The 26,286-nt window shown below is 43.6% G+C and overlaps 1 protein-coding gene across 1 annotated transcript in view; it reads left to right on the top strand.

Moving 5' to 3' along the window:
- Nucleotides 1-24,288, top strand: part of EPG5 (ectopic P-granules 5 autophagy tethering factor) — a 103,846-nt gene extending 79,558 nt beyond the window's left edge. Inside the window, exons 33-44 of the mRNA XM_063453849.1 lie at nucleotides 57-249; nucleotides 1,644-1,719; nucleotides 5,259-5,362; nucleotides 6,736-6,911; nucleotides 7,448-7,633; nucleotides 8,430-8,639; nucleotides 9,002-9,146; nucleotides 18,079-18,321; nucleotides 18,905-19,124; nucleotides 19,874-20,089; nucleotides 21,285-21,399; nucleotides 24,054-24,288. Of these exons, the coding sequence (XP_063309919.1) occupies nucleotides 57-249; nucleotides 1,644-1,719; nucleotides 5,259-5,362; nucleotides 6,736-6,911; nucleotides 7,448-7,633; nucleotides 8,430-8,639; nucleotides 9,002-9,146; nucleotides 18,079-18,321; nucleotides 18,905-19,124; nucleotides 19,874-20,089; nucleotides 21,285-21,399; nucleotides 24,054-24,236 (2,067 nt within the window). The 3' untranslated portion in view covers nucleotides 24,237-24,288. The remainder of the gene's footprint in view (nucleotides 1-56; nucleotides 250-1,643; nucleotides 1,720-5,258; nucleotides 5,363-6,735; nucleotides 6,912-7,447; nucleotides 7,634-8,429; nucleotides 8,640-9,001; nucleotides 9,147-18,078; nucleotides 18,322-18,904; nucleotides 19,125-19,873; nucleotides 20,090-21,284; nucleotides 21,400-24,053) is intronic.
- The last annotated feature ends 1,998 nt before the right edge of the window (nucleotides 24,289-26,286 follow it).

Here is a 26,286-nt window from a genome sequence, read left to right as displayed (position 1 = left end):
TGCCTGTTTTAGTTGTTTTTCTTTCTTCTTCAATAATTTTTTTTTTTAATTTCCAGGTGTTGGAGACCATTAATTGGCTGTCAGATTTTTTCTACAAGTTACGCTTGTCCAAGTCTGACTTTGAGAGCTTTGGTTTATTTTCAAAATGGAGCACTTATATCCCTGAAGTAAAGATATTTTTAGAATACCTGGTAAAAAGTCTCATTGATTATGAATTTGAAGCAATGGGAAGTCACAGAATCCAGGCAGGTAATAACCATGTCCAATCTTTTTACTTCTTTCATTGTCTGACATTTGTGTGGGATTTAAATATATCTATGAAACTGACAACTGCAAACCACATTGTTACCATTGTCTGTCTGCATATTTGAAGGAACTCTTCAATAAAAAATATGTAAAAGGAATAAAAATAAATAAATTATTGTATATATTCTTAATTTCTATTATTTTTTAGAAGCATGGAATTTTTTTTTCCTATTTGTAATGTTCTTTGGATTACATAGCATTATTTCAACAGTTAAAAGTTAAAACAAGACAAACAAATACTCTATTAAAAGGACTCTCCAGGGAGGAGATTTTACTTACCTGGTTCCAGCGCCGGGAGCCTTGTGAAGCCGCGCCCCCTATTTCGTCAAAATGACGAAATAGGCGGGCGAGAGCAGGGAGCAATCAGACGCTTCGCCGCACATGCGCACATAGTTCAGAGGGCGGCATTCATGCCGCCCTCTGAAGTCCTGAGCGCACTACCGCGCATGCGCGCGGTGTGCGCGGCCGCGAGCTGAGCTGAGTGACAGCTCAGCTCGCGGTCTTTGCCCGCCCCCCTCCTCCGCTGACAGGCTGGAGAGAGAAGGCACGCACACAGTGCCTTCTCTCTCCTGAACACGTCAGACGTATTTTAATACGTCTGACGTGTACAGGGCCTTTTTAGGGCCCTGCGTGATAGGAAGTCCCTCTAGTGGCCGTCTGAGTGACGGCCACTGGAGGTATTCCTATCAATCAATGTAAACACTGTATTTTCTCTGAAAATACAGTGTTTACATTAGATTGCCTGCAGGGAGCTATAGATAATACCTGAACAACTACATTAAGCTGTAGTTGTTCAGGTGACTATAGTGTCCCTTTAAACTCACATTAATTCCAACACTGGGAATGTCTCCTCTCTACAGCTTTGTTCCTTTTCCTTGCTCTTAGCAAAGTGTTGGTACACACTGTGCATGCATTACAATCAACACAACCCACCAGAGATGCTTCTTATATAGAAGCATTGAAACCAGTACTTCTCTATGAGAAAAACTCAAGCAAAAAACTCTCCTGGATGTCTGACAGTTGAGAGGTGTTACTAAGGGTGTTTTTTAAAAGTACTAATTCATTTGATTTACTTGGGACCATCAAGTTATGGGAGGGCTTGTCTTGCATGTAAGGGAAGATGAGAGAGGTAAGTTTGGGAAGCATCAATTTAGTAAATATTATAAATGATTTTGTGAGGGAAATAATATCTACCCCTAGATGAATCATGGCAATCATGAAAATATGGTGATCTTAAGGAGCACTGTGTTCTTTCTGTGATATTCTTACAGGGCCTAGAATCTAAGAATTCTGATCTAACAATATCTTACTTATTTTCTTCTGTTTTGGTTTTCCAGTGCTAAAATCTCTTCATTCTATTATTACTGAACTTTTCAAGCCTTGGCTGCTGGTTCTAGATAAAGATGAGAACAGGTATGTTTTGTTTCTGCTTATTTATTTATGTATTACTATTTCTGATAGCATGTCCTAGAACAGAGGTAGGCAACCTACGGCACTAGTGCCAAGCACGGCACTCGAAGTGTCTTTCCACGGCACTCAAGGCTGCTAGAGCCAAACAGGGTCTGGCCTATCAGGAGTCTCAGTGAAACTTCAGATATCTGCTAATACAAAGAGGTAATGAAGGACAATCCTCAATTTATGCATTGCAGCACTTAGATCACTTCCTCCCAGCACTTGTGAATGGGAATCCACACTGTAGTAGAGCAGCCCACAGCTGATGTTGCAGCTCCTGTCCTTGACCTGTACCTGCCCAGGCTGGTCCCCACTGGAACCCTGGGAAGCCACCCACACTGCTAGATATACAAGGACCTGCAGAATAAGCCTCCCCTCATACAAATAATACGAACAGCCCACACACAAACATACACACAATCCCCACAAACGCAACACCACTAACAATCTACATACATGCACAAAATCCCACATGCAGCCTCTCACGTGCAAAACCCCAAACAGCCCCCATACACTACCTAACACACAATGTGACATATCCATCTACACACAATTCCACAAGCAGCCCTCATACACAGCCCACATTCATATGTATCATACACGATACCATAAACTACTAATGAACATATACAATATAATAGCTCATATACATACAAATACAACGATACAAAGCAATTACAGTATAAATAACACAAGCAGAATATGGCAGCACACACACCTCAATTTAAAAAAATAGGATCGGCAGGGCCGTTTGAAGGAATTTGGGGTCCCCAAGCAAAATGGACATGGTGCGCCCCCCCCCCCCCCGCACGCAAAGCCTACAGGAATGACAGAATAGCCATACAGTTTAAGTTCACCCACACTTTATATAAATAAAAAAGGTTTACAGTGCAAATACTGCTGTTCAATATAATGTGCATAAAACTTGAAAATTTTCAACAATTGAAAATTCCCTGTGTTCTCATCTCCCCTTCTCCTCACCCCCCTCCCTGTGGTCTCCTCATCTCCCCTTCTCCTCACCCCCCCTCCCTGTGTTCTCCCCATCTCCCCTTCTCCTCACCCCCTCCCTGTGTTCTCCTCATCTCCCCTTCTCCTCACCACCCCTCCCTGTGTTCTCTTCATCTCCCCTTCTCCTCACCCCCTCCCTGTGTTCTCCTAATCTCCCTTTCTCCTCACCTCCCCCTTCCCTGTGTTCTCATCTCCTCACCCCCCCGTGTTCTTCTTACTCTTCCCCCTCCCTATGTTCTTCTTACTCCTCCCCCTCCCTATGTTCTTCTTACTCCTCCCCCTCCCTATGTTCTTCTTACTCCTCCCCCTCCCTATGTTCTTCTTACTACTCCCCCCATGTTCTTCTTACTCCCCTCCCTATGTCCTTCTTACTCCCCTCCCACCCTCCCTGTGTCCTTCTTATTCCCCTCCCCCTGTGCCTTCTTATTCCCCTCCCCCTGTGTCCTTCTTATTCCCCTCCCCCTGTGTCCTTCTTATTCCCCTCCCCCGTGTCCTTTTTACTCCCCTCCCCCGTGTCCTTCTTACTCCCCCGCCTATGTTCTTTTTACTCCCCCCCCCCTCCCTCCCCATGTTCTTCTCACCTCCCCTTCCCTGTAGCGTGGCAGAGCTCAGGGTGCACTTCCTGTCAGTCCGGCCGGGAATAGGAAACTAAATCTCCTGTACCGCGTGGTACCCAGCCGGACTGACAGGAGGAAGAGGAGCTCGGCCACGCTACAGGGAAGGGGAGATGACAAGAAAGGCAGTGCTGCAGCCGCCTGAGGCTCTCTATAGAGCGCTCAGGCGGCTGCAGCCTTATAGAAATGGCCGGCCCTGCTTGGGGGCCCAGGCCAGCTCGGGGCCCCAAGCAATTGCTTGGTTAGCTTGCCTGGTAGCGACGGGCCTGAGGATCGGCACGCTACGGGACATCACAATCCTATATCGGCACAGTGCTGCTAAAAGGTTGCCTACCCCTGTCCTAGAATATTACAAATAACTGTTGGGTAATACTTTAACTGGTGTTGTTTTAATGCAGTGACATATTTAATCCATAAGAAGGTGGTTTTCATTACATTAAACCATTGCTATATGTAAATATGATGGAAGGCCATCGTAATGACATTGGAAATCTTCTTGCAGGGCGGTAAAGCTGCTTTCATAGAATTTTTGTTATTTTGGTTTGTTGTTGTTATTGTAATATTGAATGTAGTACAAGTTCTTCATCAGCTTGATATAAATAAGATTGCAAAAATCGGTGACATGTTAGGTGTGGAGTCACTTTTATAAAGAAAGAGATGTTGGAGTGTAATGAAAGCAATATTTAACTCTGTTCTAAAACAATCGACTGTATTGTGTTACCTGTTTAAAGTGAATTCACTCCAATGGAGGTATTTTGAGTTTGTACTGTCCCTTACAGGTGAGACTTGTGATATGGAGCAAGTGTGTGCTAAATGGGTTTAGCTCAGAAAAAAACAAACAAAAAACATTGAAAAAGGCAATCCCTATTATGATGCAAAATCCTCTCATGTTTGTTTCTGCAAAAAAAATTATCTCGCTCTATTTATTTATTGATTTATTTTAACTAGAAATATAAAATGAGGTCACTAAAACAGGAGGGAGTGAAACTTGCCAGAATTGCATCTCTCTCTCTCTCCTTTGTCTTTGATCACCAGATTGGACCATGCCCACCTATTCCCTAACTCAATGAGCAGTTTATTGTGGGCACTAGTACATAACAGATCCGACATTGCTAGCCATGTCCTCACAGGTTTTGCTCAGCCAGCCTAAAGAGCATCATGGGAAATATAATTCCCATGTGTGTGCTTCAACGTCGCCACTCCACTAATAATTTTTATGCTGATGAAAGTTTCATAAAATTTGCATCGTGCTTTAATTATGGAACTTTTCTCCAATCCTTCACCAACTACCTGACTGAAGTGTGTTTATTTTATTTATTGTTTAATCTTTTTAAAAAGAGATTGGGTTTTATTGAGTCATCATCTATAACCTCTTACAGTGCCTCTGAGCTGTATAGTCATAGAATTTAAACCACTGATAGGTAAAGTGAATAACATTGATTATATTGTTACAATGGCACCTTTTAAGGGGTGCCATTGTAACATTAGGCAGCAAGTGAACAGTCAGTTCTTGAATTTCATGTGTTGGGAAAATGGACAAGTGAAAAGATGTGAGTGACTTTGTTAAGGGCCAAATAGTGATGACTGGGTCAGAACATCTCCAGAATGCAAAGTCTTGTGGGTGATTCCCAGTGTGCAGTGGTCAGTACCTACCAAAAAGTGGTGCAGGGAAAAGACTACTGGTGTACCAGCTTCCCCATCATGGGTGCCTCAGGCTCATTGATGCCCATGGGCAATGAAGGCTAGCCCATCTGGTAACATCACATTAAGAGCTATTGAAGCTCAGATAATAACTTAAACGTTTAAAGCAGTTTCATATTTATCTCCAGTGTCCCTTAAAATGTATTTTGTGGTTTATCTCACTTGCCCCCTATTTAGCAATCAACGCTGCTATCCATGGCTAGAAAATGACACACCTCTTGCCACTGGAATGGTTCGATTATTTGCGGACTGCATTCTTACACTACATCAGAAATGTCAGGGTGAGTAAGAGGAATTTGTGCTTAGAGAATTAAGTTGTTGTATTGTTTTTGGAAAGTATGTTTAATAATTAGCATCTTCAGATGTTTTTAACCCCTTCGCATCCATGCCATCCTGAAAATATATTGGTATTTAAAGCCCCTCAGGATGGCATACTGCTGTTTTTGTGTGAGCAAGGTTAAATCCCTGTTGGCAATGGGGAGATCCAGTTCCATAGCTGGGGCCATACTTACTGACCCCAGACTGATCAGTGAGTTGAGTGCAATGCACAAAGGCAGTGCAGTACTTTAAATCATAATGACTGAATCATTGTGCCCAGCCACAGTGTTTCTCTGAGAGAGGGTGACCTTAGAGAGATCCTTAATAGACCGGATTATGTCTTCTTACATGCCGTCTTGCAGATAGTGGTTTCTGCTGGTCTGTACAAGCCGCCCAGTGATGACCACTGTGTGATGGGCAAGGATAGCATGAAACGACAACATCTTAGAGAAGTCTCCTTTTCATGCTTACTGTACAGAACTCGCATAGAGCACTCTGTGCTGTGTAAGCAGAAAAAAAACGAAGAAACTCACTGGATCCCTTGGTATTCGGATAAGAGTTAGAATTATGGTTGGGATAGGGTTGACGTACTATTTTAAGGCTGACGTAGGGTTAGGTTTAGCCGAAATTATAAACGGGATCAAAGTGTAAAGTTCATTATTGTAGTGATTGTCTTTCTGGCAAGTAAAAAATAGGCATGTCAAAATTAGGGCATATCTATTATTTTACCCTACAAGTTTCAAAAACACCTGGCAATGGTGTATATGTGTAGGATATTGCTGTACTTGAGGTACAGCAATATCCTACTCATCTATACCTTTAATAATCCAAATATAGTGTCTTCGGATTATTGGAAGAAATGTGGTCTGTGAAATTTCCCATGAAAATTAAACTTGCATGTAAAACAAAACAAAAAAATAAATATAACTAGGATTTTGCAGAGGTTGGTAATACAATGGTCAAAATGCTTTAGATGTTAATAATCTTAGGGAGTCTGCTCTCTACAAAAAAATCACATTTGTGGTTTTGTATTCTGTGACTGCGGATAAAGTTGTAGTCTCAGCATACCAAATTTTATCAAAGATTTAGTGTTAAACCCATAATTCACACCTTGCTTTATTTGTCCTATATCTGCCAAAAAAATATTGAACTGAGTTGTTTACAATCAGGACTGATAAGTGAATCTATTTTAAGTTAAAAGACAGAACACAACAATATCAATTATAATTAATTAATTTTTAGGAACATTTTAAATGTAAAAAAAAAAAAAAAACCTTCATACAAGTATATCTATATGCCACCTGAAGCCTTATGCTAGTTATCCTTTTTGAAATAGATCACTTACTGCCAGGCGAGCGTGGTGCTCTGTGGTTGCATCTCATGCACTACTGTGAGTCCTGCACAGCTCCTAAGCTTCCTGAGTTTATTCTGTACGCATACCACACAGAGTACATCAAACTCCCCTGGAAGGATATGCATCCTGACCAAACGCTGATGGAGGAGTTCTTCAAGGTAAACTCTCATTTAGACGTTTGTCGAACCACTTTAATTTGGAATCCTTTTCTTTTTCTTCATTCACCTCTTTTCCCACCAGTTATCTTGCTTAACGATCTGTATGAGTTAATTAAGCCACACAACATGCATCAACATACATGTACACATGTAATTACATATGTGTTTATTTTGCAATGCCTTCTCCATTCATCTCAGTGGGTGAAATTTGATTATGCGTTGCCCAGCGCAAAGAATGCCACATGTTTATTGCATACTCTCTTTTTTAACCTTGTTTCTTAAGGAATAATTGGAACATTTCATAAGTGTAGACGTAAGCCAATGTGCAGTACATTTTAAGATTTTTCCATCTAAGATAAGTGAGAGAGGTTTGTGTAACAATAGGAGAAGAAATACATTCTTATTTCGCCTGTTTAATTATTTTAATATTTTTGGAATCCAAATTATTTTTGGAACATTTTCCAACCTTAATAGCAACAAAGCCGTACTGTATGCAGCAGTACACTGACTTTATACCTTTGCTTTGTGTCCCCCAGGTAGAAAGGGGGAGCCCCAAAAGCTGTTTTCTCTTCCTGGGAGCTGTTCTGTGTGAAGTAAACTGGGTGAGCGTACTCTCAGATGCCTGGGGTCCAATGCCTCATCCAGAAACACACCGTATGTTGGTCTGTCTCTTGTTTATGATGGTATTTCTCACTAAGGAGGAAAAGCTTATTAATGAAGCGGTGAGTGGGAATTAAAACTTCATAAAAGTAATTGGTTAGGATGAATTGAACATCACTTCTGCATCATCATGGAAACTTTTGGCCCATCCTTATTTATCCTCTTTAGCCTATGTGACTATTAACTCAATAGAAATGCGAATTAACTAGATAGTGTCTTGGGTAGACAATGATGGGCAAAAAGTCCCGAGAATGTATGATTGAATCCAGCATACAGTAGGATCGGACAGTGGAATGTATTAAATATAATAATTGCCATTGATGTTTTTTTCTTATGGCCAGTTAAAAAGAAATCCCTTATCCCTTATTGTTGGTCACATTATATCATTTTACTACCTGTATCCCTTTGGCCTCCTCAGAGAACCATTTATTTATTTTTTTGCCAGCATTTCGCTAGATAGAATATGAGAAATCTTTACTTTGGTTTACAGCATAATTGTGCATATTGACAGCATGTTATGATATGGTGTGGATTACATGGCAAATAAGTCGTTTGCTAAATCATTTGGAAACGTTTGGTACAATCTTTCGTTCACGGCCAAACTCTAAGACTGTTAAAATGTATCTTAATGTTAAACATACTTTACTTACACTTTATGAAAGTTATTTAGGTGCATGTCATAACCCTTTACATTCCAGTGTAACTGGTCCATTGTTACCATTTCCTTGGTGAGCTGACATTCCTACAGAGAACGCTAACCAGTGTTTGTTTTAGAATTGTAAATTGCGAGTAACAGTAAGATTGTGACGATTTTCTTACGGTCTGTATGTTAATATTTATGTGTTGTTTGAATTTTAGGGGGCTCCGCTAATTAATCTTTTAGGGGAGGCCGGCACCATGTCCTGGCACCTTGTGGATGCAGTGTCATACCAGAACGTAATAGGATATTTTAGCAGTCATTATCCTCCCTCCATAATCCTGAGTAATCACCTGGCAGATGAGCTGCTTCTGAAGCTGTTAAAGGTCTCAGCAGGGCTTACCTGCTTTCCAGAAAATAATGTGTATTCTGTAAGTACAGTAACTTTTTTATCATTAATGTGGAATACTTTTTACTGTTGATAGTAATGTTTCTTTTTATCTGTTATGAGATTTTGGTTGGAGACCTGGTAACATTCAGTCCAAAAATTATCCACGAATACAGAAAAAAAATTAAAACATGAATCATAATTGATCTTTTTATATCATAATGTGTGCACCTTTATTTATTTTCTACGGAGTTTGAGGAGTGCTTGCTTTACTTTATTCCCTTCGGCTATTGTTTTTAGGGTGTTTTTTCTATTTATCATTATGTCATGTGTGATTCACAATTGCTCAAGAGTCATACTCGTTTTGCAGATAATTATTTTTGTGCATGTTCCCTTTTGTTGCAGGACGTCACCCCCAAATGCCGAATCTACATTCAGCAGATGGTTCAGTTTCTTGGCTCTTTGGAGCAGAATGCAAAAATAAGCCTTGGAGAGATGGAGCAAGAGATGTCCAAACTTCTCGATGACATTGTATTATTCAGTCCCCCAGGTAAGTTAAAAGTAGTACTTCGTTAACAATTTACCAGGATTTATTAGATCTTACATTGGGCGTTTTGAAAGATCTGAATTGACAAGTGTGATTATCTAACGTGTTTTCATTGTATTTGCTTTCTTATGATTGGCCTTGAAAACATGTTAAATACATCCTTTTCACCCAAATGTTTTCATCAGCATGTTGACTAACCCTGATATAACTGAGTAACTGATACTTGTGTAAAAATATGTGAGCCCATTCAAAGCACTGTGTGAATACTAACACTTTTCCCTTCAGATTAGAGGCAGTGCTTTACAACAGGGATTTCTAATCTGGAAGGAAAAAACAGGCAGGCAATCCCCAAAATTGTCAAATACCTCACCCAATTACACTTTTTCACACTTTGCATAAGACGTCCGTTGCAGGTACAGGTGTGTAATGCGGTGCAATTACTGGCCAAATTTAGACAAAGTTATTGCTACTTATCATAAAAGTGTTCCAAATTCAATACATTTGAATTTCACTTTGCATTCCTAGTTTTTACTTTAGTTAATGATCATGACAGCGTTGCTTAATTCACTTACATGTTGACATAGCAGCCTGCCCTTACATATGAAGAAGCATCTTTGCCTCACTTTCAGCTGGAAGAGCTCTTGAACACCCTGTACATTGAGCTGATATTTAGTAATAGCTACCATGAAATATGAAAATGACTCGGGGCGTGGTTCCGGCTCTGACCAAGATGGCCGCATAAGGAAAGTGCTCCGCTCCGCCGGACCCCGAAAAGCCGAATAAGCAACGTATTTTTCAAATTAGCTGACCTCATGGGGCGCACAAAACGCCCGGAACACCCCCAGACCCCTAAAAGCTCGCAACAGGGGCCGCTGGACGGCTTCTTACAGCCGCAACAGGGCTCGAGCGGAGGCCCCCCTAGCCCCAAAATGGCGGCGCCCACTACACCGGCCCCTGACATGGAGATGCCAGCCTTGAGCCGCATTGAAGCTTCCCTGCGGGACCTAAAAGACGCTGCAGTAACTAAAGCTGACCTCCAAACCATAATCGCTGCAATTCAGGATACCCTGCGATCCGAGATAGCGGAGATGCGTAACGACCTCACCGCGCAGGCAGGCCGCATCACTGTAATGGAGGAAGCGACTGAGGCCCTCACAACCAGGGTGACGGCCACTGACACCGCGGTGGCGCGACAGGGCGAGATGTTACTCTCCCTACGCCGACAGATGGAGGATGTCGACAATAGGGGGAGAAGGTGCAACATACGGGTCCGTGGGGTCCCAGAGACTGAGGGACCGGAAGATGCAGTGGCCACACTCACGGATCTCTTTAGCTCTCTCCTGCAACCGTCTCCCCCAACAGAAATTGAGTTTGAGAGGGCACATAGAGCCCTGCGACCCCGCTCGGTCGAGGAGGGACCACGTGATCTTATTTGCTGCCTACACTCGTTCCCACTGAAAAACGCCATAATGCTGAAGGCCAGGGAACGGCAGACATGGCCCTTCCGGGGGACTCAGGTTTCCCTCTATAATGACTTTTCCCCGATGACTCTTGAAGCCCGGAGGGCCCTACGCCCGGTCACTACAATATTACGTGACCGTAACATACCTTATAAATGGGGATTCCCCTTCTCCCTGCAAGTCCGGCATCAAAACCGGTGGATATCGTTAAGGTGGCCAGAAGAGGTACCTCGCTTCATGGGAGAACTAGGCCTACCCTCTCCGCCGGTCTCTGACTGGATCCTGGGCCCACTGAACCCGCCACCAAGACCGCAAAGGGGACCCAGAAACCGGGGTGGGAGAATGCCCCCTGCTCAACATGTGGGAAGCCGCGGTGATCCGTTATCTCCGGAGGAGTGATACCGGAGGCCTGCCAGGACCCATGCACTGCTGGGTTCCGACCCGAGACGGCTCTCCTTGTTTGCGCCCTCTACATCTCAAATGCCCCTCCTGCACGACCACGATGTAATCCCTTAAGCCGCTGCCAACTACCTGATTTCGCCTACCAGAGCCTACAAGAAGCAGGTTTGACTTAACACTCCGACTCAGGTACTATATACTTTGGGCTCCAAGCACAGAGATAAGGGTTTTGGGAGGGGGGGAATAGGGACATACAGTTTGGGTGGGGATATTGTTCCTATCTCTGATACCAGCGAGAGTCCCAAGGGGGCTATGGCACTGACATTTGCATATCTCCAACCACCAACTCTTTCCACGCTAGAACGGGTTTACCCTGCCTTGGGGTGGGGGGAAAGGGGGGGTATTGCAATGTAAACGCACCTACTGTCCCGTGGGGGACATCCCTCATGAGTTTCCTCCAAGCGCAGACTACTTGGAATTTAATGTTCAGCTGCTGTGGGGGACTTCTTGCCAGGGACAGCAAGGGGAATGCTGGTATCTTCTTGGTTCGATTTGGGGGGGAGTTGGGGGGTAACGGGAATTGCATTTCAAGCTTTAATATACAATGTAATGTTTTGTTGAATTTGTGTCTGCACCTTACATAAGGTCCATACCCATGTTCATTTTCAACTATGTTGGGACGGAATGTTATAGAAGCCCGTAACCCTTTACCACCACATCCCCAGCCCCCCTCCCCCCCCCATCCCCCCTCCTCCCCGGCTATTTGAAAGATTGCATGACCCACCGCTACACCCTGGGCCCTCTAGCGCGTAACAGCGCACACTACGCTTGCCCTCAACCGAGGTCCTTTGATGTGGTTCCCCCCCCCCTTTACACCTTCCTGGTTGGTGGGAAACCTGCACGGTTTACAGCTACATCGCAGGCCTACTGGCTCATAACAGCGCATGCGGTGTCCACACTCCACCCTAATTATTTAGTGTAATGGTGACCCCGAGAAATTCCCCCCCTCCCCTGCCGACACACTTGACCGTGCGGTCACCCGGGGACACCTGGGGCGCAGGGCCCCCGGACACTAGAGGTAGATATGTGGGTATCAAGGGGCCACACACATTTTATCTTGGGGGACGATGTATATATGACCATAATGTTTGATGTTCTTACTTGCTCGCACCATTTGTGCGCGTACTGTATATATGTTGATATTGTTTATTTAGAGCTCTAACTAGGGGGCTCGGTGGAGCGGACGACCTCGTACTTGACCCGTAGACTCTCTGACGCCTCACTTGGCTGGGGCTTGACCCACGTTCTCTATAATTTCCACTCGCGCTAGTTGGTTGGTAACCGGACGGTAGGAACTTGGACTCCTGGGCTGGTCCCGGAGATACCCTCTGCTGTACCCGGTTACCGCGCGAGTCTTCCCCCCTCACCCTGTTGAAGGGATTCTACCTGGAATAGCTTACGGGGATCGGGGAAGTGACCTACGTACAGTTACACGACTCCCTATACATACACAAGACACTGCTAGCCTGACCCCCCTGTGCCGGCTTCGGTTCACCGGCTACCGACATCTACTATCTCCCACTCTTCCCCCTCTTTCTCGCCCTCGCCCTCCCTTCCACACGTCCTCCCCCCCCTCTCACCTCCTGCTCTCTTCTTGCCGCCCGCCGGCCGGCCCATACCTCGGGTGCGCGATTGCCCTTAGCCCTCTGCGTCTTGGGGATACGGCCCGGCCCTCCTCCATTTGGAAACCCTGCCGAGACGTATCATGGCATTTCAAAGTGCACCTCTGAGATTCCTCACCCAGAACTGCAGGGGACTTAACATTCCGGAAAGGCGCACGCACCTGCTACGGGAAATGAAAAAGAATCACATCTCAGTCGCCCTGCTGCAGGAAACGCACTTTAAGGAGGGATCGGCACCTGGATTACGGAGTAGACACTATCCTGTCAACTGCTTCTGCAACCACCCTATGGCTCACAAAGCAGGTGTAGCTATATTGATTGCGAGGGAACTGGATTTCAAAGAACTGGAACGTGTTCAGGACTCTCAAGGGAGGTATCTCTTCCTCAAAGGCGTCATAGCGGATAAGATCTACACTATAGCGACTATATATGTCCCCAACAAAAAGCAAGCAGCGTTCATTCGCAATGTTTTACTCCAACTGGAGGACTTCACAGATGGGATATTGGTGGTGGGAGGGGACTTCAACGCCCCACTTGACCCGACTCTAGACTCCTCCACAGGTCATAGCTGTATACCACAACGCAACATTAGGACAATCCGGCAGTCACTCGATTCCCTTCGGCTAGTAGACTGCTGGAGGGCCCTTAATCCCTCGACAAAAGATTACACCTACTATTCCGCACTCCATAATCGATACTCACGTATAGATTACATCTTCATCGCGAGGGAAGGACTCTCCCATCTCCGCGGGGCCGACATAGGAACAACCACCTGGTCCGACCATGGATCAGTCGGGATAGAGCTGAACTCACCCCTCTACAGACCGAAGACCTGGACCTGGAGGCTCAATCCGTCTTTATTGCTGGACCCAGGCGTCAAAATACAAATCCAACAGGAACTGGACCAATACTTCCGAGAAAACGACACCCCGGAGTCTTCCCCGATCACCATCTGGGAGGCTCACAAGAGTGTAATCCGGGGCACACTCATACGCATCGCGTCCCAGAAGCGTAAGACCCATATGAAGGATATGGTTGAAGTCTATACTGCCATCTCTACTCTGGAAAGCCAACATAAACGCTCCCAACTTAACGCCACTTATGGCGAACTAATGGAACAAAGGAGAAAATTGAAGGACCTTATCCTTAAAAGGCATCTTAGTTCGGTTCAACGCACGAAGGGCTTCTACTACACGCACGCCAATAAGGGGGGCAAATATCTGGCGAGACTGCTGAAGGGCCCCCAGCCCCGACAACAAATTCATAAGATCCAGCTGACCTCCGGAGAAGTCTCCCCATTCCCGCAGAGAATTGCGGAAGAGTTTCGGCTATTCTACGAACGATTATACAACCTCTATGGCCCTACTGGAACCCCTACAGACTCGAGGGTACGCAACGCGACACGAGAATATCTGTCCGGAACGATCGCCAAGGTGATCGATCCGGAATCAGCTACACTTTTGGATGCCCCGATATCCACAGAAGAAATAGCTGCGGCCCTTAAGGCGTCCAAAACGGGTAAGGCCCCCGGACCAGACGGTTTCCCCACGGGTTACTACAAGTGTTTTACGGATATACTGTTGCCCTGGCTTTCTAAGGCGGTCAACGCAGTTGGAGAGGGAGGAATCCTAGGGACGGAATCCTTGGCTGCCACCATCACGGTCTTACTGAAACCGGGGAAAGACCCCTTGCAATGTGGTAGCTATAGGCCGATCTCCTTGTTAAACGTAGATGCCAAGCTGTTCACGAAGGTTATAGCCACCCGTCTTAAACATCTACTTCCGGACCTTATACACCCTGACCAGACGGGCTTCATCCCGGGTAGGGAGGCCCGGGATAGTACATTGAGACTCTTCTCCATTCAGCACCACGCGAGGAGGTTGGGGACACGGTTGCTCCTGTTATCGACCGATGCCGAGAAGGCATTCGACCGAGTCAACTGGGCATATATGCTGGAGACCCTCCGATTACAAGGCTGCGGGCAGAGACTCCTAGCTTGGATATCCGCGCTATACAGCAGGCCACGAGCATCGGTACGGGTTAATGGGGCCACGACTGGGGACTTCGCGATCAGCAACGGGACCCGACAGGGATGCCCGCTTTCGCCCTTGCTGTTCGCTCTCTCCCTGGAACCTTTATTACAAGCGATTCGTAGTAACCCGGACATCCAAGGGTATGACTGGAAGGGGGTACAACACAAAGTGGCAGCGTACGCGGATGATCTCCTCTTCTTTGTCCGCAATCCCAGGATCACGTTGCCGTGCCTCCTCCAAGAACTCGAAAGATACGGGCAGATATCCGGATTTAAACTCAATGTCTCGAAGTGCGAGGTCTTGAACATCACGCTCCCCGCGGAGGAATTCCGTTCCTTGGAGACGGAGTTTGCATTCCACTGGTGTCAGGACAAGATGAGGTACCTGGGGGTTTGGGTGTCTGAGAACCCGGATAACATCTATCAACACAACTTCGCAACCTTACTGAAGACCGTACTCTCGGACCTCACCAGGTGGGCGCACCCGCACATAACGTGGCACGGCAGAGTCGCGGTCATTAAGATGAACATTCTTCCGCGGGTTCTGTACCTTATGCAGACCATACCTCTTGCTCTACCGCCGGTTTTCTTCTCTACCCTGAAGACGGCGGTGCTCAAATTCGTCTGGAGAGGCGGTCGATCTCGGATCCGACACGAAATCATCTGCCGACCTAGAAACCAGGGTGGCCTGGCATTGCCCGACTTTAGAAAGTACCATCAGGCCACGATCATGCAACGCATCCTAGACTGGCATGTAACGTCCTCCGCCAAGCATTGGGTGGTACTGGATAGAGGCCTTATTGGTCCGACCCTGGAAGAACGAATATGGGGCACCTCGGGACGAGCACCGGCCCACCCCCCAGTGGAGGGACTGGTCCTCCAAACCCTGACGGGATGGAGATCTGTGAGACAGCTGGACCACATATCCCCATCCCCTAGCCCGATGCTCCCGCTCACGTATAATGAAGCCATAGGGGGGGGACTTCCCCCCTTGGCTTGGCCTATCCAAGACACAGGGACATACATACCGATACACAGAGCTCTGGAGGGCGGGGGGCTGAGGACTCTGCCCTCGCTGTTGGGCGACAGACCACGAACGCCTCTCATCTGCTTTCGTTACTTCCAACTACAGCACTTTTATGAAACATTACCACATAAAGAAAAACTACACAGAACCCTCACATGGTTTGAACGCCTCTGCGACCGGGGTACCGTGGTGGAACACGCCATCTCCGTCTTATATCAACAACTCCTGACCAATCACGCGGAAACACCTCAGACATTCAAAAGACAATGGGAGGAACAACTTGGAAAAGCTCTTACGGTACAACAGTGGGACACAGCATTATTATGGCAACATAAGAGCTCCATGAGTTCTTATTACCAAGAGGTGAATTATAAACTCATTTCCCATTGGTATAGGACACCGGCTCTACTGCACCGCATATTCCCCTCCATACCCTCTGTATGCTGGAGGTGTCAAGAGACGCGAGGAACAGTTCTGCACATATGGTGGGACTGCAAGGCTATAACCCCATACTGGGAGATGATCAGGGAAACAATCATACTGATTCTGGGGGACATCCCAGACTGGACTGCAGAACTCGCCTTACTACACATCACAACGTCCTCAGTCGCCTCGTACAAGAAGTCAATATTGCGGCACCTGCTCAATGCCGCTAAAGCCAACATTCCAGCCCACTGGAAAACATCTGATGTACCTTCCAAATCAGAATGGATTCGCAGAGTAGAGGAGATACAGGGTGCCGAAGCAGCCTACTCGGCCCTAACCGGCAGGGAGACAAAACATGCGGAGGCTTGGTCGCCGTGGTATATGTATATCTCACGATGCTGTGACGCTGGGGGCATATCGGGGAGCCCGACGGGGGCACGCGTCGTCCCGAGCTAGGCAGAAGAGACAACACCCCGACTATCTCATCCACTCTATCCTCTTTCACTCCCCTCCTCTACCCCTCTTGTCGGTGGCCGGAGCTCCGGGGTCGGCCCGGAGGAGTCTCCTAGACACCTACTGTAAGATAACGACTACACACTTATTTCCTTGAACACGAAGAGGTGCCTTGAGACACACACACGAAATTACCAGAAGTTAGCGAACACATATGGGGGGTGCTCCACATCTGGCTAATAGATGTGATAACCAACTGCCTTATGACGAGATAACACCCACCGAGACGTAGGTCCCAGTTGTGACGCACTCACGATACAACCTCTCTTCATACAACAATAGCACCCACAACACACACCACAATGCACACCTCTGACGAAGCTCGAGAGAGGGAAATCCCTTATGTTCCCCCCCCCATATCTCAGATACATTGACGCGTGATGACCTATAGGCCTAACCCAATGCTGGGATGATGGGGCTTGTCGAGGTGACAAATACGAAGCTACTGTTAGACATAGGACCCGACTCCCAGGTTAAATTGAGATCTGGGGTCTTCACCTCAGTACCCGCAGTTATCCTTACTATAACCAGGGTTTCGATCTGGCATTATCACTGCAAGCTCGCAAATCTTGGATACCTTACTCTCCAAACGGATACTAAAGTCGAGCGCACTGTAGGGTAGAATTCTACACTGAGTAGTGCACACAAGGGTAGGTCCTCCCGGACACCGTCCATCCCTGAATACCACATAACGCACCGGGATTCAATGTATAAAGAGTCTACTACGTGGGGCTGCCCACGTTTGTTTTTCTTTCTCCCTTTTTATTTATCCTCTCCTTATCACTGTATATATAATATTGTATTGAACGCCGCTGATCCTTTGTTAACCAGCCGTTAATAATGTTTAACCGTTCTCATATATATTATGCTAAGCAATGCTGGACCTACGCGTCCTAACCGTTTGATAATATTGTCTTTTTGAATCTATCAATAAACAGATTTACAAAAAAAAAAAAAAAGAAAATGACTCTATTAACACAAATGCTCTCTCTCATATTTTGGTATCATCTCTCTGGCAATTTTTCAATAGTATTTTTCCCCATTATTTTTCGCAATACTATTAGTGTTTACCTGTGGCACAGCCCTTCCCTTTTCTTTTGTTCATCTTGTTCTCTCCAAAGGGTTTTGAGGGATTCCCTTTGCTGGGGCCACTGCCTACCTAATATTCCTGTGTTAATTAGTGCTTACCTTCTGTTTTGTATTTTGCATATTTTGCACAATGCCTATTGTAATCAGTATATTGTGATTCTTCACTTGTTAAAGCATATTCTCTTTTGTTATATGAAACCTTGGATTGAAGGATTTTATGTTTTAATTCTTGTGCACTTTTTTATGTGAACATTGTGACTATTTCTAGCTGGCGAATCACTCAAGGTTTTTTTTTCCCCCCCTGCAGATCTTGAGGTCCAGAAACGCCATATGGCTCTGAGTAGCCTCTTTATGGAGCTCCTAATGGTGATGAATAATGCCAGTGTGACCACAGCTGAATCACTGCGGGGAGCCTTGCTGAAGTGGATTGATAGTAAAGTGCAAGGCCTGCTTGTGATGCCTCTTTTAACAGCTGCGTGCCAGAGTCTGGCATCGATCAAACACATGGCAGAGGCCACTGAAGCCTGCATCCTGGCTTACTTCAAAGATGGTAAAACATGCGACTGGTCATAGAAAGGGGGATAAGTGGGCCAGAAATGACTTTGAGCTCTATTTCTGTATCACTATCCTTTATACTTATTAAAGTTAGGAGTTACAAAGAGAACATTGGGTTAATTTATTAGAGAAAAAAAATACATTTAAACAACTTGTGTATGTATTTAGAAAACACTATCGATTTGTCGAGAGGTTTGTGTTTTATAATAGACATAGAATTCTACGAGTGTTCTGATTAGTCTGTTTTTGATTCATCTGTCTCTCCATTAACCCCTTTTTTCCCAGCTCTCTATAAAATACATTGTTTCTTGTCACTATGTTAAAGACATTTGTAATAAAGTATTATTGAGGCTGTAAACAAATACTTGTAGAAAGATTGGTTACTATTAATGTAGTCAAGACACAGCGTAGGGTAACTTAATATACATTATAGCTACACCCATTGATCTATTAATGGTAATGTTCAGATTATTCTCACATTAAGCATCTTACAGCAATTTGAGTGATAACATTTATTAGATAATTGTATTTATGTTGTTTAGTAATGGTGCCTCTTTTCCTTATTTATTCTCTTAAAGAATCTCTTCACATTCAGAATCCAGGCTGGGGCCCAATCCTGGCCTCTCTGCAAGTCCCCGAGCTTACTACTGAGGAATTCCTACAGGAATGTCTGTCCCTTGGAAGCTATCTGACCCTTCATGTGTATGTCCTGCAGTGTTTAAACCGGGAACAGACCCTCCCCAACGAGCTGAGAGTTTTGGTGAAAATCTCAAAATGGCTGGAACAAGTGCAACCAAGGTAGAGTTTAAAAGCATTTTACCATCCTGCTGTGTACTGTCCTATGTGTTCTGTACTTCACTTCCCATCAGTGTGAGAAACACAGACCAGTAGCTTAGCTTTCATAAAGTGTCTTTACTGAGCACGTTACAGAAAGCAGTCTGGAAATTATAAGGCTGGGAAAACAGAAAATCTCAGAGTTTTAGTTTTCTTTGCATGATATTTTTTTTTCACAATTAGAACATGTGCATGATGGTAAAGCATGGTAGGTTACCAATAAAATGGCACTAATGCTTTCTTGTAGGAGCATGATTTCACTAACCGCATATAAGGGTGACAGTGTTCTGGCCTATCTCCAAGTAATAAGTGGACAAGCCACGTTCTAGATTGAATGAATGTATGATTAAGTAGCAGTTGAGAGTAGTTGAGTTTAGATTTTTAATTTTAAAGTTTTACAACCAAACTAGGGAGGGCAGCCAGTGGACTGCTGTCACCAATTTAAACACACAGTAGGGAAAGACTTAATAAGCATTTACGTAAATATTTTATTTTGTTTTCCTACAGTCATCTAACTCCAAACCTCTGGAAGTCTTGCATGAAAAGTAATTTTGGAGCAAATTAAAAAAAAAAAAAATGAAACCTTCCATGTTTGTACCACATATAGCAGTTTATCTCACAGCACATTTTTCTTCCCTGTGACATCTTCTTCACTGTGTCTGTTTTACGATATCAGCCTGAGACACAATTGTCTTGTTTATTTTTCTCAATAGCTCGGTGAATGAAGAACCCAAGCTGTTCCTTTGGTTTCACAAAGCTTTACAGCTCTCTCTGATCCAAGTGGAACAAAACGATAGTATCGTCACAGAGAACATCCTTCGAATACTGCTTTCGGTTCAGAGTAGACTGTCTCTTCTAGGTGAAGAAAGAATGACGTCTGGAATTCTTGGTGTTATTGGGTTGGGAAGAAAGTCTCCTTTATCAGCAAGGTAAGATTACAGGTAGCCAATGTACCATTAGGAAGTAATTACATAGCTTAATACAATAGTGTATGTGTATAGCCCAGTTTAATGAAATGTGGTTTAAGTTTGACAATTGTTAGGTGTTGAAAAAGTATCAAAACATTTAATTGTTTTTCCATATTTATAATTTTTCTGGAGTAAACATTTCTCTCAGATTGGTTGCAGGGGGGGAAACTTTAGCTGTACCACTGGCATAATGTGAATTAAAGGGTCACTCCATACTCCTTGCTAAAGTGCTTTATGTGTGAAGTGTCTTTTTTTTTTTCCATTTTAAAACAGTGCAAATTGTAAATTGGCCTTGTTGCACCCCCTGGCTGTTAAGGGGACACTAAAAGCACCCGTCTGGGTACAGTGTCCTTGTTTCCCGTAGTCCTGCAATGTAAAACATTGCAGTTTTAGAGAAACTGCAATGTTGACATCACAGTACTAAGAATCTTTGAAATGATGCTGGATGTCCTCACACTCTCCATGAGGACGTCCAGCATCAGAGAAAAGCCCATATGAAAGAAGGCCTCTCCACCTATGAACATTTGGTAACACTCATGATGTTTGAGGAGGCGGATTGTAACTCAGCCCCTAGGGACTGTAATCAGGTAAGCTATTTAACCGTTTACTTCCCTGGGGAGGGAGACTGTGGGGGATGAATAACACAATAGTATTAGGAATAAATGCTTGTATTCCTAAGACTAAAGTGTTCCTTCAATTAGACAATCGGTCCTGTTACTTCCTGGTTGTTTTGCTCGGTGGGGCTAAGTTTAAAGAGGCAGCAATTGCCCAGAGCACCTTCCTTGCAAAGACTTCTAAATTAGCTGCATTGGGAAATCTGTAATTTGACAGCCAAATACAATCTGGGCTAAGTTAGCCTTTACAAACAAGAGATCTGCAACTTTTGCAAGCTGTTTTTAGATAGTCCCAAATACATGTTTTCATTGGGATTAAAGCTTCTGAACAGTAATTTTTATTGAATCTGTTTATTTTTTTGGGCCAATGCTGTGAACTGTTCCTTTAAGCATTGACCCATTCAGAATTAACTATACCAGAATAGAAGAAAGTTATAAGGTTGGTGAAGGCCTGTAAAATAAATAACTCTTAAAGTCACACTAACATACTATTGTTTGATAGATATAAAAGATGATGTGGCTTCTTGTTTTCCATGTTCTAGGTTTCGGATCATCGCTCGTAGTCTGGCTGCATTCGTTTTGGCACAGATCCCTGCAGAAAATCAAGTCCGCCTTAAGGCTGGGTCTGGATTGCACTTGTCACAAAAGGCTCAACAGGTATAAATATTACATAATGTGAATCCAAAGTGATCTCAAGTAGAAATATTATGTGATGCTGTTTAAGTGGTTTGAGTATATAATAATGACATGGTTATTGTTATCATATCAACCCTAAATCACTGCCTGTGCTACCTCTTTCACAAGAAGGACTTCATTTGCACTCTGTAGAACCTTGTGTATTGGACAATTGACCAGTACAAACCAAATGTATATAAAGATATACTGGGATTGGAGCATAGTACCTGTGAATCTAAGCATTAGAAATACTAAACCTTTTTGAGCCCATGAGTCATGTAAAACAATTCAACAACTGGCAAATTAAATTATTTAAAAAAAATTGTGGTCACTTTGGAACTAACTATGCTTAAATCTGCAATATGCCACCAACAGAGTATAAACATTCATAGGCTGATTTTTTCACATCTGTAATTGCTATTACATAGATCACACATGCACTAATTGTGTAGGTTCCATAAACTGCGGCAGTCGGTTACACATAAAAATAGTGATCATACTGTGATCAGTGGTTTAACCTGTTTAACCCTGTGGTAGACCTGGCATCTCAATTTTTTTTTTATGCCCTGGCATATTATGATGGATTAAAGATGGACTAATTAATTGTGTTAATAACATTTCCCTTCATCTGCATATGTTCTGAACACACTAGGATGTTTGTGTAAGTCAGAGAAATCAGCAGGGGAATTCTATTGGTTTTCTAGATCAGGGGTTCCCAATTAATTTTTCACGTGGAAACCTTTGACATAGTTTACCAACATCGTGGAACCCCATAGCACAAACCTTTTAATTAGCAGAGTGTCTTTTATAGCAAATATGTTTTTCTTCTATACATACACTAATTTCTACAGATAGTAAACAGATTGTAGTACATAGGAGCAGGTGTGCCTTTTTGTGTAAAGTTGCTGTTTGTATGTAATTTTAACTTTTTAATACAGGGGTGTGTTTGTATGTAATGTTTGCATTTGTGTGCAGGGGTGTACTTGTATGTAGTGTTGGCTTTTAAACATGGATGTACATTTGTGAGTAGTGTTGGTGTTTGAATTCAGTTTTTTTTTCTTTTGTGTGTAATGTTTGTTTGCATGCGGTGTGCTTGCATGTTGTGTTAGTGTTTGATTGCTGGGATGTATGCACACACATACGCTGCTATATACATATATACACATTGTGACATACACATGCACACACTTTGACACACAGATACACACACTGGCACATAGATACACACACCTTGACACACATATTCAAACACTGACACACAGATGCACATACTGAAACATATACAAACACTGCCACATAAACACACTCAAACATTGGCACATACACAAACACTCTGATACACACTGTGATATACACTGGCACATACACTCAGATACACACTGACACAGAGATACACACACACATACTGGCATAGATACATACACAGGCACATACATACACTGGCGCACAAACTGATGCACAGACACACACACTGACACAGAAACAAACACAGGCACATATATACACACACGCACTGATACACAGATACACTGGCACATGTACACATACACACTGACACAGATACACACGCACTGGCACACACTGACACACACATACATGCACACACTGGCACATACACACACAATCTAACGAACATAAACACATACATATTAAAATGCTTGTATTTGTAACCACCTTCCTGTTAGCTTACCTTGGTGTCCAGGAGGGTGGCTTGATGGGCGTGAGCATGCAGCAGCAGCTCACTCCCAGTCTCTATGCGTTGTGCTGCTGCCTCCAGCCTGGTGATCACTCACTGCATTCCTCCTGTGTGTCTGTTTCTCTAATGAGGCTGGGAGGAAGTGCTGTCACTTCCTCCTAGTCCGCCGATAGTGCAGAGGGACCAGTCAGGCTCTTAACCCCTTAAGGACCCAACTTCTGGAATAAAAGGGAATCATGACATGTCACACATGTCATGTGTCCTTAAGGGGTTAAAGAGCTGCGCCGCCCGACCGGGCCCTTGTTCAGTGGTAATAGTCATCGGGTGGCCCTAAGTGCATGGGCCACCCGATGGTCAAATTGGTTCCATGGAACACTAATTGGGAAACGCTGTTCTAGGTGATCGCTTCACTTTTTACATTTTGATCCAGAATTGCTTGTTCTAATCATAGACTCGTATCTACAAGGTGATATGAATTATTTAGGAATTATTCAAAGAAAAGCCACAAAAAAAGAAGCATGTTCATACTAAAACAAACATACAGAAATTGCTTTAACACCTTTACGTGTCCACTGTGGAGAGGAAAATGTTGTGCAGGAGCATGGTAAAAACCTTTAAACATATTAAAGGATTTAGAAATGTTATATTGACCATTTTTATCAACAATCTACTGCAATGGCGTGATTGGAAGTTTAAGGGGGAAAATAATGTATTTGAAATTAAATTCAATTTACCGACCAAGTAAAGTTAACTGACATGTAATAATATAATGTGCATGTAATAGTATAATGTGCCGATCTTAATTTTAGTGGGGAAAAACTCAATAATTGGGTACATTTTTCCCAGTTTTTTTTTATTTTCAAAAACATAATCTAACGCTGAAAGCTGATTACTACATTTTAGGATTATATATTGTAAACCATTTTTTGTCCCCAAACAGGCTTTGGCTGTATTTGAGTCCATGACCTCAAGCAAACAGTATGCAGAGTATCAGGAACAGATATCGCAGGCTGCCCAGTTTATCCGATACCCAGGACACTGCCTTCAAGATGGAAACACGCTGCTAGCTCTTCTCATCAACTCACTGTATCCAGAAGTGCATTATCTTAATATTATACGATAAAACCAACAAAGCCTGGGACTTTTTTACAGCTTCTTTTTTGTAACTGTTTAATTGGTGCATTTCACTTTTTTTTTTTTAATATATATATATCCAAAAACAAACGAACCAACCAACTATCTATCTCTATGTGGAAGTGAGGATATGATAACAGAACTACATGAAACTGGTGTTTGTTGAACAGACTACCTGGGAGTGAATCATAAAAGAGAGACACACAGGAGAACAAGAAAATCATGTGTAATAGTTCTGGTCCAATTTAAACAGAGAAGTATGTTTAAATTTCCTGTTCACTGCAGATGGCATTGGTTCTTTTTTTTGTGGGGGAGGGAGAGAGATTCACACAGGGTTTAATTACTGTGCCCAAGTGTTTTAAATGTCTACTCATATTTTATGCATATACATCTTACATCAGTATTTTTCCTTGTTAAATTTGACTTGATTTTATGTTTTGTAACAAGGATGGTAGAAAGGCCAAAAAGTAGCTATATTTACATTTTACATGATCCTATAGTGCCAGGAAAACAAAACAAAGCTGTTTTCCTGGCACTATCGGTTTAATAGACCCTCCCCCTCCCCCCCCCCCCTCTCCCCTCTCCCCCCCCTCTCCCCTCTCACGCCACACCTCCCGTGGTTCTGAATGGGTTAAAACCCCTTCAGCCACTTACCTGAGTCCAGCGTCGATGTCCTTCGGCGCCTGGTCAGGCTCTGCCCACGGCTGAGGTCCGCGGGGGAGACCTAATGCGCATGAGCGGCAATGGCCGTAAGTGCATTTAGACCTCCCCATAGGAAAGCATTGTTCATTGCATTCCTATGGGGAAAATCTGACACTGGAGGTCTGTGAGAAAGTCCAGCGTCAGATAACGTCCAAAAGTCTGTTTGGATTCCGGAAACCACAGTTACCTGTTTGAGTGCATTGTGGTGACTGTTCAATTTTGCTGAGCCATGTATTCACAGTGGTGGTATCTACCAGAACATTGTGCAAACCAGCACAGAGTATAGTTTTTTTTTTTTTTTTTTTTTTTTTTTAAAGAGGTGGAAATTGCACCAGCTCTGTTAATGGTAGGGTTATAATTCACTTTTAGCTTTCCTTGCGGCTTTACTTCATGTTTTGCGTTGCTGGCTGTTCCGACATATTTATAAAAAGTCAGTTGGCACAGAAATCATCTTTTGGTATCTTCTCAACGTATTTTATTACGTCACCTGGTGATGCCCAAAATGAGCAGTATCATCTGGAAAGGGAGGTGTCAGCCTCTCTCCCAGGCTGGTCTCACTCACAGTGCCCTGGCACCATTCAGCACAGTACTTGTGCATCCAGGGTTGTGTTGTCATGGCTCTTCCTGGGGGCAGTACCTGATGAGGGACACCAGAGAAAAAACCCAGGACAGGAGCCTTAAAATTGGGCTGGTCCCACTGGATTCAGAACTATAGGGAGGAATTTGATTGTCATCATAGAAATGTCTGCTACCTTTAAAAGCCAGGACTGATCAAGTCTTGACTCAAAATTGAGATCTGTTTGTTTTAAAACAGTGTTGCTCACAATCAAGGTTCACACTGAATGCTAACAGGGTCACTCACTAAAGTGTATTGCAATCTGAATGGTGTAATTAAAGCTAAAATAGGCAAGCTGCTTCTATATATGAGTTTAATAATTTTCCCATGTGAGCTATTTCGGCCTGTATTTTGCCATTCAGATTTCAGTTCCCTATAGTTTTGGATTTTAGGGACTCTGAAACCTTTTTCCAAATATGTAGTTTTGCTCTTCCTCTTTTAAAATGGAAGCCTATAAATTTCAGAGATTTTTGGTTGCACTGTAAACTCATTAATGCAATTGTTCCAAAATTAATAAAATATAAATGACAAGAATACTTATTAGTTAATAACAAGTTTTGATCAGTACCTTACGGGTCTGTCCAAATGGTACAGATTACTGTTGCCTTATCAGACGTTCAGTAACCTGTGTATATTCAGTTGTATTATCATACCATTTGTATAAATGCCAATGACTGCCTTTGTTATAAAACAAACACTGGTTTCTTCCAAAGCATTCCAC

Source organism: Pelobates fuscus, chromosome 5, assembly GCF_036172605.1.
Source record: "Pelobates fuscus isolate aPelFus1 chromosome 5, aPelFus1.pri, whole genome shotgun sequence".
In the NCBI taxonomy this organism is placed as follows: domain Eukaryota; kingdom Metazoa; phylum Chordata; class Amphibia; order Anura; family Pelobatidae; genus Pelobates; species Pelobates fuscus.
Note: the sequence above shows the minus strand (reverse complement) of the source record. Positions and strands in the feature narration are given on the sequence as shown.